Source organism: Kwoniella shivajii, chromosome 6 (genome assembly GCF_035658355.1).
Source record: "Kwoniella shivajii chromosome 6, complete sequence".
Classification (NCBI taxonomy): Eukaryota; Fungi; Basidiomycota; class Tremellomycetes; order Tremellales; family Cryptococcaceae; genus Kwoniella; species Kwoniella shivajii.
Genome location: NC_085913.1, coordinates 444238 through 462349, shown reverse-complemented (window position 1 = coordinate 462349; position 18112 = coordinate 444238). Strand labels below are relative to the sequence as shown.

The following is an 18112-nucleotide window of genomic DNA, read 5'->3' as shown; positions in this document are numbered from 1 at the left end:
AATACAGTTCCGTCTACCCAGCAGATATCACACCCATTTTAGGCTCCTATATATACGTCTGCTAGCTGAACACAAAGTGAGTAACATGAAGGTCGTCATGCTCGATTGATTGATAAGCATGTGTCTTGGTGACGACCAATTTACACGCCGGCGTTCACGATGACGACCTAGAGATAAACGCGAGTGACGACCACTCGAATACCGATCACATTGTTTCTGGCGGCGTTTAGCGAGAGTTCCAGATACTGAGACTGATATTGATTCATTAGGAATAGTACTAGCCTCATGAACAAGAACAAGACAGGGTGTGGACAGCTAATGACTACACATGACTGTTTGCTAATTGATGCATGCATATGCAACGATAGTCTGCGTCTTCTAATCGACGTTTTTTGATAAAATCCCTCATTCTTCACCTTTATAATTTTAACCTAGCAGATCGGCATTACCCGACGCACTTATAGCGATGATAGTCTATGTACAACACGACAAGTCAGCCTGTGCCCAAAATACATCGACCAAATTTGGCAAGAAGCTGAGAATGATATGCTATACTCACCTCATCTTCCAGATACTTGGCAACTGCGATACTATCACTCAGACCCTTTCTTCTTCTAGTTTTCAATACTAAATCTCTAGCTAATGATTGACCTGTTGCAGGCTCCAAAGGTCGAAGTTGGATTGAAGAATCAGTTGGATCTCCAGGAACGACTGACCAATGGTCAAAGGACATTTGTACAAATGCTTGACCCATCGTAGCTGTTCTCAGATCAGTTTCGAACCCGTTGGCGTCTAGCACGGGTATGTGAGCTTTGACTGTATATAGAGGTGAGCCGGGTTTGGGTATATCTCGAGTCACATGACCTCTTCGACGTGATAAAACAGTATACACCGCTGCTACACAATCTGCTGGCGCTTGAACCTCGACGTAGTAGACAGGTTCGAGAAGACGGGGTGTCGCCTAGCACGATCAACCTGATCAGTCCCCGAACTCTGCGACGATAGAGAGACGATCTTAACTCACAAGAAGGAATGATGAATAGCATACTCTTCGAGCAGTCGGAATGATTTGACCTCCACCACGATATATTGGCTCTGGTGCTAAATTCGCATCGAGAATCCTGAATTTGACGCCTCGAATAGCTGGATGGCAAGAAGCGTCTCAATCAATCAGCTCCGCATTTGCAAACGTCGATAGCCAAGCTGACTTACGTTCATCACACAGTGGTCCTTCCCTGGTTCCCCATTGGAAACCTTGTTTGACGCTCTCTCTTACGCTGCTCAATAGTTTTGTGTCAACCTAATAAAATATCGATGTTAAGCTCATGATGCATGGCCCAATAGATCTTGGAAACTCACCTCAGAAGGCAATGTGTCATTAATCAAAACGTTCGCACCATTCTCCTCAGGACCGAATGCCCATATATTCCTAGAAGCTAACAAATCCCACTGATATTTGCTTTCAAAGAATTTTCCTCTTTCCTTATTGGTCATCCGCATTGATACCTTTCCGGATTCAATGTCATTTGCAATTCCAGTTTCGAGAGGTTCAGAGATCATGGTGAGTTTATTTCTGTAGAATCGATAATTTGTCAGTTGTTATGTATTGACCGAGAAAGGAATGCAATAACGTACTTTTTGTTAGGAGTTTCAGCATAACATTTCAAGGCAGAAGTTTCCACCACAGTCTCACAGAATTTAGTGACAGGATCTGATACTTTGATTTCGATCTCCGAGAACAATTTTCGAAGGTCGTGTAAGACACAATCCATGTACAGCTCTCCCGTACCGAGAATTATGTGTTCACCTGATTCTTCAACTTTGGTGGTTACCAGAGGATATGACTTGTTGATCTTCCTCAACCCTTCTAACATTTTAGGTAATTCTGATGGTGAGATTGGTTCAACGGCAACCTTTAGCACAGAATTTGTGATGTGTTTGATTGGTCGGAAGATATACAGGTCGTCTTCAATGCCTTTTGAGACTATCGTAGCGGTTTTTGATATTGACGCATCTACACCAGAGAGTAAAACTAAATTACCAGCAGAAGCTTTCTCGATGTCCAATGTGTACCTGTTCATAGACGTCAGCTTCTATATCTCGACGCCTTTCCCATAATATAGTTGTTCACCTTGATTCGTCGATCAAGACACCCTCTACTACGGCAGATACCATATCTTCCTCGTCTTCAAGCGAATAGCCCTCCCCTAATACTTTTACAGATTGTCCGACCCTTACAGTTCCGCTCATAACTCTTCCAAACGCTCTGAAAGTCTCGGCGTCTGTTGTATGATAAAGCTTGGCAACATGCACTACGGTGGGGCCTTGAGAGTCACACTTGACCATTGAATCAGCAAGGTCAGACGTCAAAGGGCCGGTGTAGGTGTGCCGTATCTGCGGAATGAAGTTAGCTTTCGCATGATTCAATATGCGAATACTATCTTACCTTTTCTTCCGCATTTGCTACCGGTGAAGGGACAAACTCCGTTATCATATCTACCAATCCTATTGAAGGTCCAAAGAAAGCCTCCAATACCACTTTCAGTAAAGGTCTGACATCCATCTTGTAAGCGGAAGGTTTTAGTGTTATCCTCAGATCCGCTAAGGTTTCTTTCAGAGTCTCTGAATCCTCACTTAATACCTATACACCCCAAATATACACCAATCAGTAAATGCTCTTACTTGGGAGTGAATACTTACCTGTGTGTAAAGTTTATATAGTGGTTCCAAGATGAAATGTACGAAAGATCTCTTTGATTCCACATCTACGGGTTTACGCGTGAACTTTCTCTTTTCGCCATCAAAGTAGATATTGCCCCATAGCCTTAAAGCAAATTCATCAATATCGAAGGAACCGAATGTATCCGAATACATGGCAGCGAAAGTCCGAAGAGTGAAACACCATCCCATTTGAGTGGAAGCAAACGCAACGTTTCCTCGTTCAGGTGATAGTCGGTAAGAATCGTCTGGATCGATAGAGCTGTTCGTGAAGTGTCAGTTACGCTTTTGTAAAGGACAAATACGTGGGACTCACGCTATAATAGAGTTCACCTCCTCGATTGTATGTTTGATTTTGAAGAAAGCTTCACTTGGTGGTAATCTCAACTCCAAGATCAATCTATCCATTTTGTTCACCACCAGAACTATTTTCAATTTCTCCTGCATAGCATGTCGAATGATTTGCTCTGTTCCGTGCATGACACCTTCGACAACATCTACGACGAGTACTACACCATCCACAAGTCGACCGATAGAAGCTACCTCATCAACGAAATTTACATGTCCTGGCGTGTCGATGATATTCACTAAACTAGATTTGCCTTTTGAGTTTTGTAATACTAGCGACATGGGTCCTGACTTGATGGAAATTTCTCGAGATCGAGTGAGGGTGTGAGTATCAGTGTAGCGGACCTATTTTATACTGCTTTGTCAAAAACGATGATGCAAAAGAAACGATATTGAACGGTCGAGCTTACGGGTTTATCAACATCATACGTCATTTTATGAGTCTCGAATACCAGCATATCTAATAATGATGTCTTTCCATGATGAATATGTCCAGCAACCATGACGTTTCTGATCATATCTGGATAATTCATAAGATCAATCATAAAACTGCAAAATATCGATCAAATTTAGCTGCATGATTTTTCTTTTTGACGAGGGATCGAGCTCACTTTCTATCAAATCTAGTTTCTGGTAGACCCTTTTCTTGCAGTGTGAAAGCTTTGACTTTTATAGGAGCTACTATAGGTTCAGATAAAGGTTGCGCATCTTCTTCTTGAACCATGGCTTCTACATCTGCTCCATAAGTCTCTTCTGCTGTTGCATAGTACTTCTTATCCTCATGTAGAATCACCTGGTTCCCTGCTGTGCCTGCGTTTCACGTCACTATCAGCTGGGATGTTCGTTCGATGTTAGACCAATGTAAAAGTGAACTTGCCATCAACACCATGCAAAGTCATCTCCATCCCCGTGTCTTCATCCATATCCTCATCCTCATCTTCTAATCCTTCTAATGGCGCGTAACTTTGCGAAGGCCCAGAAGGTCCAGACGCTGAAGGGGCAGATGGCGCAATCTCCACATCGGAATCGTCATCGGATTCGAGATCTCCACCAATGTAATTACCAAACTCTGAAGAATGTGTCAGGTCAACTGGCAACATTGAGAGAAGCAAATCAACTTACCATCGTAATCTTCCGTTGACATGATGAGCAAAATAAAGATGGAGAAGGTTGATTTTCGCGCAGTATAGGATTATCCTTGAGCTGTGAGGGCGTGCTCGAGGTTTTTGTGATAGAAGAATGAACAACCGATCAAATGGACAGTAGCCATGTACAGAGATGATTTGATATTGTTGCAACTAGCAAGCACAAGAGAGGTTTCAACAGAAGAGAGAGAGACAGTATTATTAGACAGTTGTGAATGTGGCACTTTTCGATAAAAATAAATGAGTGACTTTTATTCCCTTTTATCCCAGAAAGTTGGGGGAAATATCACCACCATAGCGACCACTGTGAATGAATGATCCTCTATCAGCATATGCATAGATATATATATATTCCAACAGATCATACAAGATTATACATCATTCAGAGCATCAAGCACGTCTTCAACTCTAGACAAAGCATCGGTAGCGAAATGTCGTTTCGTGCAGCAACTCTGTTACTCCGGTCAGCACGATCAGCCAACTTCCGAACTCTTCACACCTCGATTTCTTCCTTCAATTCCGCTGACTTACCCCCTACACCGAGTTCAGCCGAAGCACTGGGTTTCAAGACGCAAAATAGGCAGCGTGTATTACCTGCAGATCTGAAGATCAATATCTCAGCTTCCGGTAAAAGGGATCTGGTCCAAGATAATGAGAAAAAACCTGTATGTTCTGCTTATCATGAATGTAGAAGCAAATTATCCTCTTTTGGCTTGCTGACTGTTCAACGATTTTTTACCGCGTGAGCAGAGACATGACAACAAAAGATCTGGTCGTATTACTCTAGTCCCTCGGCCGCAAAAGGAGGTTTTTAATTCCTCATCACAAGAAGCAGATTTCTTCTCTGGTTCAGATCTTACTTCGACTTCTACTCCTGAATCACGACGGTCGTCTTCATCCGCACCAAGATCAAGACGAGCTTTGAAAGGTGTCTCTATGGATGTGGTGGATTCCGCGTTACCTCCGGATGTAGCCCGACGTCAACGTCGCGAGAACAATTCTCAACAGAGAAGTCGACCCGGGCAAGGAAAAGGAAGAAGTGCAGGTGGTAAAGATAGAAAATCAAGGGATGTGGGGATCAATGTCAATTCAAGAGAGAAGAGAGTAATGCTACCTAGAAGACAATTGACTTTGGATGTAATGGACCATTCGGAACAAGGGTTATTTGGTAAAAACCCACTTGTCATTCAGTCTCAAGGTAATGGTATCTTTAGTACTGGATTAGGTCATCGTAAGTCTAAGCTTACCTACATGTACTATTCATGACATACAATAAGCTAATTCGAAAATTGTTATAGCCCGTAAATCTTCGTCTATCAGACAAACATCTTCTACTTCCGCATTCCCAACATCACCTATTCCTATATTATCTACTATACCGGCTAGATCAACAGAACAAGCTATTCAGATCGCAAGCTGGTCAGCAGCTCTGAATGGGTCAATAGCTCCCAGAGTCAAATCAAGATTATCAGATACCGTTAAAGCTCAATTGGGTCGATAATATATACAAATACTCCGTAATTAGCGGGACTCGGATGATTGGATCCAATGTCCATGTAGTTCACTTGAATATGCATACGGTTTAATCGCCACAGTGTCGAATGTAGAACCGAATTTTGCTGTAAATACTAAGTGGCATGTGAGCAAAAGCGGTCGTGCTTTTGACGCTTCCACAGGTAGAAATCATTAACTGAACTGGTGGGTTACCGCAATGTTAGAGTATCTGAAATAATAATGGTCCCAAGGTTATTTTTGGATCAGGTACATATACCCCGAAGGGATGACGGAATGACGGATTAAGGCGAACAGGTAGCATGTGGGCAACATTAATTGCTATCACCAACGTGGGCAAGATGCAAGTTGACACTATGAGTGATACAGAAAGCATCAAGATTGACATTTGATGCATTGCTGATCGCTTTGTTGCACAATTTGTAGCAATTGACCGGAGAGCAGAAAGAAACTTTTGACGCAGCAGAATGAGTCACAAAGCGCCCGAACCGGCTGTGTTGATGCCATCCCGAAAGGCATCTTATTCCCGACTTTCCAGATCTGCAGCAATCGCCCTCGTAGCGTTAGGTGTTCTGTTCACGGTCATCTTACCTTCGTCTGGTATTTATAGACTGGTCACTGATCGACTCGTCAAAGGCAAGAACGGGATCTCAGACAAATCATGCGAACAAGCTGAACCTATACTACCATCTTTCGAAATATACAATACTTCGACTGTGTGGGATCACAAAGATAGAATCATCAAATGGCATCAGGGCGCTGTCAGAATTCCTACTCAGGTGTATGATGATATGGATTTACCAGAAGTAGATGAGAGATGGAAGATATTCAATAAGTTCCATCAATGTTCGTGAGGATCCCACTATCACCATCCGCGTCTGTCCGGCTAACATTGGTTTTCCTTCGATTCCTTCAAATGAGAAGATCTAGAAGATACATATCCGAATGTGTGAGCTTTGCCCTCTTAAGTTTTCACTGGCCTGAGCTGAATTGTCCTGAATGAAAGCCATCAACAACTTAAAAGAACTAAAGTCAACACTTATGGATTAGTCTACGAATGGATAGGCAGTGATACTTCGCTACAACCAGTTGTGTTGAACGCTCATCAAGGTAAAGTTGTACAGTCAGGGTTCTTGGCTTGTATGTCTGCTAATTTATCAAACTTCTATTAGATGTGGTGCCTGTTTTGCCTGATACCAGAAACCAATGGTCCCATGATCCCTTCGGAGCTGAGTATGACGGAGAATACATCTGGGGCAGAGGCAGTGAGGATGACAAAGCAACTCTCACTTCCATCATGTAAGTTGGGTCTCCTTATTTTGGCTGATCTGAATAAGAAGCCGGAATTGATATTGATCATGAATCCTCTGCCTATAACGAATAGGGCCGCTATAGAGCTCTTATTATCAACATCAACCTTTCAACCTCGCCGGACAGTCATACTCGGATTCGGATTTGATGAAGAGATCGGAGGGCCAAACGGAGCTCCAGCCATATCTAAATGGCTAGAGGATAAGTACGGTCCTAATTCTATGGCCTTATTAATTGATGAAGGTGGTTATATCGATAAAGTGTGGAATCAAACTTATGGATTAATAGCAACAGCTGAAAAAGGAGCTTTCAATTTGAATTTGACCGTATCGACTTTAGGCGGACATTCATCTGTTCCACCTAAACATACAGGTATAGGAATATTATCAAAATTGTTATCTGATTTAGAAGATAATCCGTTTTCTCCAACTCTAAAGAAAGATTCACCGATCTGGGGCTTCCTCAAATGTGCTTCAAGTTTCACGACTTCAGGTTCAGATTCCACTTTACCAGAGGAACTGAAGGGGAAAGTTAGGAAAGCTATCAAAGGTGATCAAAAGAGCTTTGAGCAGATACCTGAACTGTTCATTAAAGATAATCTGGGTTTACAAGTCGATAGCCCCGCTGGTTCAGGAATGGGTAATCATGCTGAAGCATTGTTGACTACCACACAAGCTATAGATGTTATATATGGAGGTGCGAAAATCAACTCTTTGGTAAGTTTCTTTTTGTTATTATGTCTTTGCAAAAGAAATGACTTGATTGTTAACGTCAATCGGTCAGCCTGAGTTAGTGAGCTCCTCAGTCAACTATAGGATTGACGTATCATCTTCCATCGATGCTACCAAAAGTCATATCTACTCTATCATTGAGAAACGTGCAAAGACGCTTGATCTGTCTATTTCAGGTTTCGGTAAATTCTGGTCTCCTCCTAATGGTACTTCCATCAAGGGTCATGTATATCTAGATTCGGTCTTTGGTCAAGGTTTGAATCCTGCTCCCATCAGTCCTTCGTCCATTGAATCACCAGCATGGAGAATCCTGGCTGGGACAAGTAGAGGTTTATGGGCCAGTAGGAAAGCAATCAGTGAAAATGGAGAATTAGTTACAAAAGCGGAGGATCAATTGATTATGACTCCTTTCATGTCCACAGGAGTGAGTGTATTACAGAGCTCCTCTTCTTTTCATTGTGACCGTATCAAGTCAAATGAGTTTTGTGCAGATCAGCTAACCCTGAATCTTATGCTGTATTTTCAGAATACTGATACCAAGGCTTACTGGAACCTTACCCGTAACATATACAGATACGAACATGTTATGGAAGGTGACAGTCAAGGTGTAAGTAGAAGTTCCCGATATATCTCGGAAATGTGATCCGTATTTACTCACACGCTTTTCTTCGTCCAGGAACATACTGTCAACGAGCGCAACGTAAGTGTCCAAGGCTTGATCGCAATCTCCTCCATGAATGTTATTGACTTGAGCCTTTGCAACGCTATACAGAAAGCAGATTCCATCATAGAATATACCAGATTCTTCCAGGCCTTGATCTTGAACGTCGATGCCAGCGAAGATTTGTAGGCATCGCCTCGAGAAAAATGTACATCAATCGTTCCAAGATGAAGAGGGCAAATTTTGCAGGGTATATAAAACGCAGGGCTGACCTGATAGCTTCGTCGATTACGAAAGTTAGCAATCTAGGTTAGAATGGACTATTGCAATGCGTCGGTCAGCTGTCTCTTCTAAACACAGCTTTGTTTCGGTACAAAAATCTACATCATTAAGTACATAAATAGTACTACATCTTATTAGTCGTAATTTACATAATGTCATATCGTAACAAGTGAAGTCGAGGGAAAGTCGTTCACTTCCGGTTATGACTAATCCACATCCCCTCCGCCCTCCTCGTCACTGGCCTCGATTTCGTCATCTGCTGACGTCCTTCCTCCCTCTCTCCTGTTCTGTCCCAGAGTACCAATCTGTACTGTCTGTTGCTCATTTGTCATTTGACCTTGTCGTTGATGGTTCGTGTTGGGTGATTGTGGTTCGTCGTATGTCTCATTTGGGACGGGAGCGTCAAATCCCTCGTTTGGTATTACGGGCGAAGATCTCTGGCGCTCGATCAGCCTACGTAGGTGTATTGATCTTGGCGCAGGTATTGAAGAGGGATGTAATGCTGGTGAAGGAGGTGAAGGAGGTCGTTTAGCTCCCTGCGCATGATTTAACCTGTTAGCATTGGATTCTCTGTCAAATACTTGGTATGATTGCATTATTTGAAGTTGAGATTGTTTCCGGAGGATGACTTATGATGAAGGGAAGACTGTGCATACTCACGGCCATACCTGGGGGTACTTCTCTTCTACCTTCTTTCTCTTTAACATCTTCCAAGCCCCATTCTTCCCATCGTTCTCCTCTCCCTCTCCATTCCCCACCTCTCATATCCATCCCACTTCCTATTGTCCCTAACAAGTTCCCAACTCCTCTTCCTTTACTACCCTTCTTACCCAGACTAAGCGGTCTGCCATAAGGATAAGAAGGATGCATTTGACTTGGTAATGTCTCATCTGTATCAAATCTGGGCGGTTCCAAATGGGGAGGAATTGATAGCGATTCGTCAAATCCTGGCATTACTGACCATCCAGTCTCTGCAGGTTCATCGAATAACAATGATGAGGTGTAAGAAGGGGTGTGGTGAATGACATTATATCGTGCATCCTATAAAAGACTCAGCCGGGCTTCATGATTGTAGTTTGAGTACTCGGCAAGACCATGTCCGAGAAACTTACTGTTATACTGGTAGTCATTCCAACGATCTCAATTCGTGTCAACAGCTCACATGTAAGATGCACTCAGAAAAGATGCTTGATGAATGATTGCCTATTTGGCGCATAGCATGCGATCAACTTCCCGAGGTTGAACAATCAAAACACGCGAAGTGGAGGCAGGTGCCGCGAAAACCAAAGTGGCATTTCGAAGGCTTCGTCTCATTCATCGATTTGACAGCTTCGCGCTGGAATGTTCAGTCCACATATGCAGTTTTGCTGAGGATTGTAGAGCTGCAAAGACCGACATGATCCGGCTTTGGGTGGTATAGAGCGTTGAAGAATCAAGTGTGGAAGTAACGACACTGACAGAGATAACCATTGGACGTTGAAGAGGCCCCAAAAAGATAATGTTTGGCCCAAATAAATGGGATTGGAAAGAAATTCGAACGCGGGTTCGTGGGACGAATACACGGTTTACTCTAGTAAAAGGCGAGAGTATAATACGACTTGTGTTCAACCCCCCGGTGAAAGAGTTGAAGTGAGCTGTAACTTTATATACCCATTTTTACAAAAACAAGCCTCAACATCAATGCTGAAACTAACATCAATGCTGAAACTAACATCAATGCTGAAACTAACATCAATGCTGAAACTAACATCAATGCTGAAACTAACATCAATGCTGAAACTAACATCAATGCTGAAACTTGTCATTCCAATGGCTGAGAACAGTTCAATGGATTCTATATGAATAGAGAAGCGAATGTAAGCTCACAAGGAGTGGTATAAGGAATGGTCTCTATTGACAGCTAATCAGTAGAAGGTACTTGAGACGGCAGAAAGGTGAAATGTAGTCAGAGCGAAGGGGGAGATGTTTGGAAGTTTCTATTTTGCAGCATGGCAGCAGGGCGCTTCGAAACACTTTTGATGCCGGGGCATTACCATGATAAAAAGATTGCCATATTCGATCGACAAAAGTAGCCCCCTGTGCGATTCTCTGATCTTGTATGAAGTTGTTGTGGTCATCACTTAAGAGCAGGTGGCCCGATGTCCTGACTCGAGATTCGTGGTGAAGCTCTATACTGGAGATCATTGACGGCAGAATTCTTATGCTGCTCCATGTCACAGTGGCAGAATTCTGGTAGCTTTGCAGGTACAGGTGATGACGTGACTTGGGTTTTCAAAAATGCACTGCCCTAGCAGTGATGATAGACTCACATACGCAATTTTGCAATCTCGCCACTTCTGGAATATATCAATGTTCATACCTTCTCGCTCGTCAAGTTACACTTTGAAGTATGAGCTTGACATAATCTAGCGAATGGCTGTATCCCTTGCACGCCTTCGCCAAAGCTGCCCCAAGTATTTAAAACAATGTAGTAAGCTATCGCAGTGGAAACCTAACTGGCCAAGATTTCGACGCCCACATTTCTGGTGCACCAGCATCATGATGTTAGTGATAGATACATATTACATGCATTGTACACACAGGTTCCACCGCCCTCGCTCTTCTAGATATCTCTCAACAGACCCTTTCCAGCTCTTCTCGATAAAGATTCTGAGAGGTTCATTCCACTTTGTTGCTTGAAGAAACCAGCACTAGCTTGTTCTTGTCCATATTTAGCTCTCATTTTCTCGTCTCTTTCAGTTTCGCGCTGTTGCTCTTCTGCACGTTGAGCAAGCGTCTTGGTTCGTTGATCGTACATTTCAGTAGCGGAAGATTGCATTGCTGCTAGTCTAGCCGCACGCATCTCGTCGAGAGATTGACCACTTCCATTGGTCGAAGAACTACCATTGGTAGGTACAGGACGAGAGGAGGTCGGACGGTCAGCCATGTCCATTGCTGACGGTCGTGTCGGATGGGGTTTGATATCTCTTGATTCGGACGAACCGTTAGGGTAAGGTCGAGGTGGTGGTATTCGAGGGTCATCTCGCTCTCGATCATGTCGATGATTTGCCATGTCCTCATCGCGTCTTCGATGTCCATCTCGACTTCTATTCCTATCATCTCGTTCATAATTGTTCTCTCTAGACCCATTACTTCTCCTAGGACTGTCATCTCTGTGGGTTCTTCTGGATGACTGATCTCTCCTGTAATCTCTTTCATCTCTTTCTCTCTTCGGTGAAATTGATCTGGACCTATCCCTGTCGTAATCCCTTCTCCTTCTATCATCCCTATCATAGTAATCCCGGCTATACTTTCTATCCCTATCCCTTTCGTCTGAGTAGTCCGACCTAGGGGATCTTCCATCTCTTCTCTCCCTCCTATCATGCTTCTTTGCCCTTCTTTCGTCCTTTTCAGCTCTCTTCCTAGCCCTTCTCTCCTCTTTATCTTCCTTACTCTCGGATTTCTCCTTTCTGGCAGCTTTGAGTTGTTTTCTAATGTCAGGTCGATTCATCAATGCTGCTAGAGCCGCTTGTTCTTGTTTCCTTATGGCCAATAGGGGATCTTCTCCAATCTTGGAAGCGGTATCTCGAGCTGAATTAGCGTTCTGTACAGCGATAAAATCTTTGTGTGTTGCACCAACCTGTAAAGGATTTCGGTCAGTTACAGTAGAGTCGAAGAGACTGCTAGCTAAGCTTACATCTTTGTCGCCTCTTGCCAAGACTTCATCTACTCTTTTCTTACCCAATAGATACTCTTCCATCTCCCTCTCACCTAGTTTTTGGCCGCCTAACGCACCGCCTTCGGCACCCGGAGCAGCGTACATCCAGTCCATCTTCTCTACTCGTTTCTTTCCAGTTGAGGATTCTTGAAGCCTTTGTAATTCCGCTAGTTGCCTTTCTTCTTCCCTCTCCTTACGAAGCTGCGCTAACATCTTCTTCTCTTCATTCGCGGTTTTCTCAGCTTTCCATACCCGCTCTTGATTGACTAAGAGCACTGGGTGCCAGGACTTTTTCCTGCGTTAGAAGCATGGTCAGCAATCGTTTGGTGACAGACTTGGATATGCCTGCGTTGGAGTGAAACTAGCACCTACATGTTAAGATCTCCACCACCCATTTTGCCTGTTCTCTTTGGTGTTAGTGGCCGAGCCGGATGAAGTTTTCAGACTTGATGATGTAGGATATACTACAGCCGCGTGAGAGCGGTTGATGCAAGAACAGCTCGCAACGAGTTCGTCGTGTGATAGATGAGAAGAATGAAGAACAAGAGATGTGAACTATCATGGGTTTTTAGTTGTTGAATTGTGGAAATCCAGGTGGCAAACGGCCGTCTCTGCTTGAAAAACCATGCGCGCCTACACGCATGTCGTAACCCCAGCTAGGCACGTGTAAATTAATGAATGGTGCTCAATAGGGAAATGATTACATTTCTTGTACAAATACAATTAATTTCGTTCACTTAAACGTATACAAGACTGACGATTTACTACATCCGAACGAGGGTTATGAATCGATATTAACGCCATGCTCGGACAGGACCTATATTAAGTGAAAGCTCAAATTCAGCATTGCGCATTGTCATGGTATGTCACAGAGACGTCGACTCACTTGTCGAATATGCGCTTTTGTATCTTCACCTATATTGGGGTTTCTCAGAGTAGCTTTGTGCGTTGCGATCATAACATCCTGTGGGTGACATCAGCACCTAAACGACACCCAGGCCAGATTGACGTGGTTGTGATCACACTCACCTCATCCCTGTGTCTGTCGTCAATATTTTGTTTTTCGTCCAATTCATCAGTATCTACGAGTTCGGGCAGGACCCTACAAATTCGTGACACCATCTTAGATAACACTTGACCCACTTTGAAACAAGCAATGCCTTTGGACTTACTGCTTGGAATTATTTATCGACGGTCCAGGATCAGAAGCATTATTCAGAGCGACTGTGTAGCCAGTAGAAATTTGTTTAGAAGACATGGTCGAAGCTGTTGGTGGTGCTGGATAGCTACGGATATAAGAAACGACCACAAACTCGACTGTCTGTATTAAGTCTTTTCCTCTTCCTGAGGAGAAGATCTCACGCCATATAATGGTACTGTGATCGAGATGGGTGATTCATGCTTATAATTCCAACCGGAATAAGTCTGACTAATCGCCCTTTCTAACGTTATACCGAGAAACTTTAACACTTTTGTAGTTGGCACAGCCTGCAAGGGTTCCCGTCATATTTGGTATACCTGATGTGAGAGGATCAGAATCGAACAACTTGAAAGGTGATCTCATCATCCGATCGATTGGATTGCGATTTCGGATGACCCCGAATAACGATGCCGTTGATCTGAACCCTCAAGAACGACAGTATGGGGATCGGTCGCCAATACGTGATGTGTTTTTGGGTTAATTTAGTTTCGTTCACATGCCCATGTTTCATTCAAACCTCGAAAGCTGCCGGCGGAGATCCATCACACTCGACGCCGAACACAGCGATTCTGGGTTGAACATGGTATCGTCAGTACAGAAAGTTAGGCCGAAAGGTGTACATCTTATAAACGATGGAAGTTGTTGTTTGGCACATTGCAACAAGGTTGATCAAAACAACAAAACCCAAAATTCTGAAGTGCCATAGAGACCACCAAAGCATTCTACTTCAATGTGTTTCTACCCCGATGCCGAGGTTTCGAAGACTCGTTCTACAACGTTGACGATAGACTTGTATAGATAATATCGGAAAAACTGATATGGATATATTTATTCCGTGGACGTTATATCAAAAATCTGCGTTGAGTGGGCAATGGGTGATGAGTGACATAGATGAATCCTCGCATCGCGCATGAGTTCAGTCGTCACCCACTAAGCTAAGTACTCTTTGACGGCATTCTCTACATCTTTTTTCTCGGCTTTGATCTCTCCGCTATCCACGCCTTCAATAACTCTCTTCACGGCAATGGACTCAGAAACCGTCTCCGTCTTGAACCATACCCTGCCATTAAGCCCAACAGCTATTTCGAATGGGACAGAAGCCGCAAGAGCAGGAAGTAAGGGGAAGTTAGGGTTGAGCAAACTGAGCGAAAATACCACGGTATCAACTTTGACTGTTCACTACCTTGGAAAAAGGCGAAAGAATTCTCCGAAACTCACTGTCGACATAACTGAAGTGAGCAAGTAAGCATCAAACCTCCCTTAAGTTCTCCAAATCCTTCTGCTTTTCCGGTATTGGGATCAAAACATTCTATCTCCGGCTCCATGTCTCGATTAGCCAAAGATACTCGAGCGTATACCAGTGTTCCGACCTGTTTGAGCTTATCAGTATACTCTAGAAGGTTGATAGATTAAAATGTAAAATAAGACTGACCTTGAGATTGGGCTTGCTTCTCTTTGTTGCTCCCTCAAATGCTAATCCTTCCAAAGAAGCCATGTGTGCAGATCCCAAATCCACTCTGAAACCTTCAGCGTGCTTAGCTATGATGGTTCCGAGTACCATGTCCTTCTGTGCTGGTATATACTGTTTGCACAGGTCAGCGATTTGCGATGCGTGAGTGAACTGATGGGATAAGTTGAAGTTGCCGTTTTTGAAGGACGATCAACTCACCCTTTTAGAGCTACCTTCTACCCAGACTTGCTCGCTCTTCTCCTTGCCCTTCAATGAGCTCAGCAGTCCTAGCCTAGTAGATATACATGTAGGTGTTGTTCCCATATGAGGTGCTTGAATTCGAGAAGAGGATGCGGCGATACCTGGACCCAAAATGACGGATTTGGAAGATGAGGGGAGAGGGATTGAATCGCCAGGGAGAACAAGAGTCGAAGACATTTTGGCGGATCTTGGTAACTGGTATGCTCGAGTATGATCTCTTATGTTGCCGACGGGTGAAAACTGCAACTTCCTTTTGTAGATTTGATTTCGATGATGATGATCGTAGAAGGAGAGGTTTCTTGAAATGAGAGGATGAAAGAAATGAACCGAGCGAGAATTCAAGGATCCCCCCGCTAAATTTGCTTCCGCCGGAAATAAAAGCGCAACCAAATGCACGTTCGCAGAATGAAGTTCATCATGATGATCAAACAAAGACAGACTGTACAATATCAGTTCACTTGTGCATACACAGTTGACTAAACGTCGCTACAGGTTGACAGTGGGAAACAATATGGACTGTTTCTGTATTCGCTTTCTTTGCCTTAGCCTAGAATCGCAACGTGATGTGGTACTTCTCGACCTTGAAAATTTGAAGATCTGGAATCCACTCAAGGCTTCCAGTAAGTGTCGAACAGCTTGACCTACACACTCAAAACAGGCGAGGATGGCTAGATTATACGCCACTTGACCACCAAATCGACGCCTATGACTGAATACAAAGGAAAGCCGCAAAGGAGTGTCAGCTCTTACACAACCAGGCTAAATACTGACGAAAGCCTGAAGATGCGAGAGCAAAAGGTCATTATTTCGACCAAGAAGACCTTGTCCAAAGGGTTTGAGACTTCCATACTATTGCTTCTGCTGTGCAGTGATCCCTTGTAGCTCCATCGTGAACTCTTCACTGCATCATAGCACCGTGCCCCTCTTTTCATGAGTGGAACTTGTCAATGGAAGGATATTTCGGTGGTCAAATGGAAAATCGAGTCGAAATCATAGCATAAAAGGCGCTCCGGAAAGGTTACAACAGTCGTCTTTATTTAAATTCGCCACTATATCTCTTTCCCTCTATCACTTCACAGCTTGACATAACAACAACTTTCCCACTAATCACCTTGAAACAATGTCTACAGCTATGGTAATTGCTAATCCTGCCACATTTGAAGGTTCTTCTCATGCGACAGATTACGATCCGTCTGGCTATTCCGAAGCCGATTATTCTCAACAATCTCGCGGTCAAGATATCTTGTCCGAATTCGATCGCTTGACCAACCAACTAGGCGCCAGTGCGAAGGACGATGCTACTCGAGAATTCACCAAATATCTAGCCAATCGTGTCGCTGATTCCATCAATGGTCAAGAGCTCACCAATGATCCGACCATCAACCAAAACTTCCAGAGATGGTCAGAAGTGGACCGTCAAGGAGCTGATACTGCCAGCGGAGCTTACGATGGTCTCTTAGCTATCAAAGACGAAATGCGAGCAGTCTTAGGTCGTGCACGTCTTTCGGTGAGTCCTCTTCTACTCCTCAACGATAAAGAAGATACAGCAGACCTGACAATTCAGTTTCAACTTATCTTAGTCCGCACAAGACAGTCACGCCCTCACCGGTCCACTCCCACAATCTTGGGAGACCCCTTCCGGTACTTCTAGTGAGATGTCCTTAGTTCCCAGAGGCAGGGCAGTCGAGGAAATTGACGACGACCCATCTCAAGGTGATGAAGATACCATAGATGAGATTCAAGATAGGCTTAAACAAGATCTACGAATCAGAGGATATACACCCCACCCTAGTGTATATGGTCAGGGGGACGGCTCAGATTCGGAATCCATGATTACCAATGAACCTCACTCTGTTCAATCAACCTTCATCGTTCCGAGATCACCAGCCAACCAAGCAGGACTCCATTCGTCAAACAAATCGCTTCTAACCCAATTCCCCACCGGTCGATTAGCTCAGTATATACCTGGAGTACCTAGACCCCAATTCAACAGAAGTCAGATTGGATCAGAGTTGAATGACCTGATGTCCAACCTTCCTTCCGGTAATCAGTCTAGAACCACCGCTGGGACAGGAATAAGTGCATCTCCTTTCGCTTCAGACTTCCAATCTCAAGCATCTAATATCTTCAGAGCCCTAACAGAACAAATGGACAAGAAAAGATCTGACATTGTCGAAGTTAAGGACGAATTACCCCAAGGACAAGGTACAATCAGCGCTGGTCATGCCAGTGGTTTCTTGGAAAACGGCGCCAAGAGAACAGTCTCATATCAATCTGGGGCTAGCAAGGATGGGACTTCCTATTCTTACTCCAGTATGACTACCACTGGACCTCCATCAATCGCTTCTTTTGCATAGTCTCCTGATAGCGTCAGAAAGATCATGCTCAATTCTCATTCCGAAGATAATTTTTTGTGTATGCGGTTACTGTAGATTAGGAAAGCATGATGAGATGTTAGTTCACGTACTTTACTCAATCGGAAGTGCAGTATCCTAAGTATCGAATGGAATATGGAGTACAAATATGCATATAGGTAGAAAACTTGATATTCTTGCTTGTAGACAAAAAATCAAGCGTAGCCGTGAAGTGGAAGACGAATTGATGAACAAGCATCTCGCTATACCAGTCAAAATCTGACTCAATCCATCCGTCTCCACCAAATATCATTATGCTGTCTTCACCGGGAAAGCCAAAGAAAGCATAAGGGAGTGTGATGAACGAAAAACCCTTGTCCTCGCTACGGGAAGTGTTATCCGACAAGATAGCGTCTTCTTGTTATGTGACATCATTGCAGT

The 18112-nt window shown here is 43.7% G+C and overlaps 8 protein-coding genes across 8 annotated transcripts; 3 read left to right on the top strand and 5 right to left on the bottom strand.

The window, feature by feature from the left end:
* Positions 1-426: 426 nt before the first annotated feature.
* On the bottom strand, positions 427-4210 carry IL334_004659 (uncharacterized protein; the record flags this gene model as incomplete). Its single annotated transcript, XM_062936376.1, has 14 exons — positions 427-474; positions 560-961; positions 1025-1143; positions 1213-1300; positions 1360-1573; positions 1636-2073; positions 2132-2394; positions 2447-2641; positions 2701-2980; positions 3035-3411; positions 3477-3615; positions 3678-3876; positions 3944-4135; positions 4189-4210. The coding sequence occupies 14 exons, from the start codon at positions 4208-4210 to the stop codon at positions 427-429; spliced, it is 2976 nt and encodes a 991-aa protein (XP_062792427.1).
* A 432-nt stretch (positions 4211-4642) lies between these two features.
* On the top strand, positions 4643-5712 carry IL334_004658 (uncharacterized protein; the record flags this gene model as incomplete). Its single annotated transcript, XM_062936375.1, has 3 exons — positions 4643-4876; positions 4962-5442; positions 5510-5712. The coding sequence occupies 3 exons, from the start codon at positions 4643-4645 to the stop codon at positions 5710-5712; spliced, it is 918 nt and encodes a 305-aa protein (XP_062792426.1).
* Positions 5713-6190: 478 nt separating this feature from the next.
* IL334_004657 (uncharacterized protein) lies at positions 6191-8615 on the top strand (the record flags this gene model as incomplete). Its single annotated transcript, XM_062936374.1, has 9 exons — positions 6191-6569; positions 6648-6672; positions 6730-6833; positions 6896-7022; positions 7108-7750; positions 7818-8189; positions 8292-8372; positions 8442-8465; positions 8538-8615. The coding sequence occupies 9 exons, from the start codon at positions 6191-6193 to the stop codon at positions 8613-8615; spliced, it is 1833 nt and encodes a 610-aa protein (XP_062792425.1).
* A 299-nt stretch (positions 8616-8914) lies between these two features.
* IL334_004656 (uncharacterized protein) lies at positions 8915-9838 on the bottom strand (the record flags this gene model as incomplete). The annotated part of the gene is made up of 3 exons (XM_062936373.1): positions 8915-9244; positions 9369-9749; positions 9821-9838. The coding sequence occupies 3 exons, from the start codon at positions 9836-9838 to the stop codon at positions 8915-8917; spliced, it is 729 nt and encodes a 242-aa protein (XP_062792424.1).
* A 1472-nt stretch (positions 9839-11310) lies between these two features.
* IL334_004655 (uncharacterized protein) lies at positions 11311-12800 on the bottom strand (the record flags this gene model as incomplete). The annotated part of the gene is made up of 3 exons (XM_062936372.1): positions 11311-12327; positions 12385-12700; positions 12778-12800. 3 exons carry the CDS (start codon positions 12798-12800, stop codon positions 11311-11313), a joined length of 1356 nt encoding a protein of 451 aa, XP_062792423.1.
* Positions 12801-13186: 386 nt separating this feature from the next.
* Positions 13187-13663, bottom strand: IL334_004654 (uncharacterized protein; the record flags this gene model as incomplete). Its single annotated transcript, XM_062936371.1, has 4 exons — positions 13187-13222; positions 13292-13369; positions 13435-13507; positions 13578-13663. The coding sequence occupies 4 exons, from the start codon at positions 13661-13663 to the stop codon at positions 13187-13189; spliced, it is 273 nt and encodes a 90-aa protein (XP_062792422.1).
* An 873-nt stretch (positions 13664-14536) lies between these two features.
* Positions 14537-15494, bottom strand: IL334_004653 (uncharacterized protein; the record flags this gene model as incomplete). Its single annotated transcript, XM_062936370.1, has 4 exons — positions 14537-14747; positions 14825-14976; positions 15039-15188; positions 15276-15494. The coding sequence occupies 4 exons, from the start codon at positions 15492-15494 to the stop codon at positions 14537-14539; spliced, it is 732 nt and encodes a 243-aa protein (XP_062792421.1).
* A 943-nt stretch (positions 15495-16437) lies between these two features.
* Positions 16438-17674, top strand: IL334_004652 (uncharacterized protein; the record flags this gene model as incomplete). Its single annotated transcript, XM_062936369.1, has 2 exons — positions 16438-16824; positions 16898-17674. 2 exons carry the CDS (start codon positions 16438-16440, stop codon positions 17672-17674), a joined length of 1164 nt encoding a protein of 387 aa, XP_062792420.1.
* Positions 17675-18112: the final 438 nt, after the last annotated feature.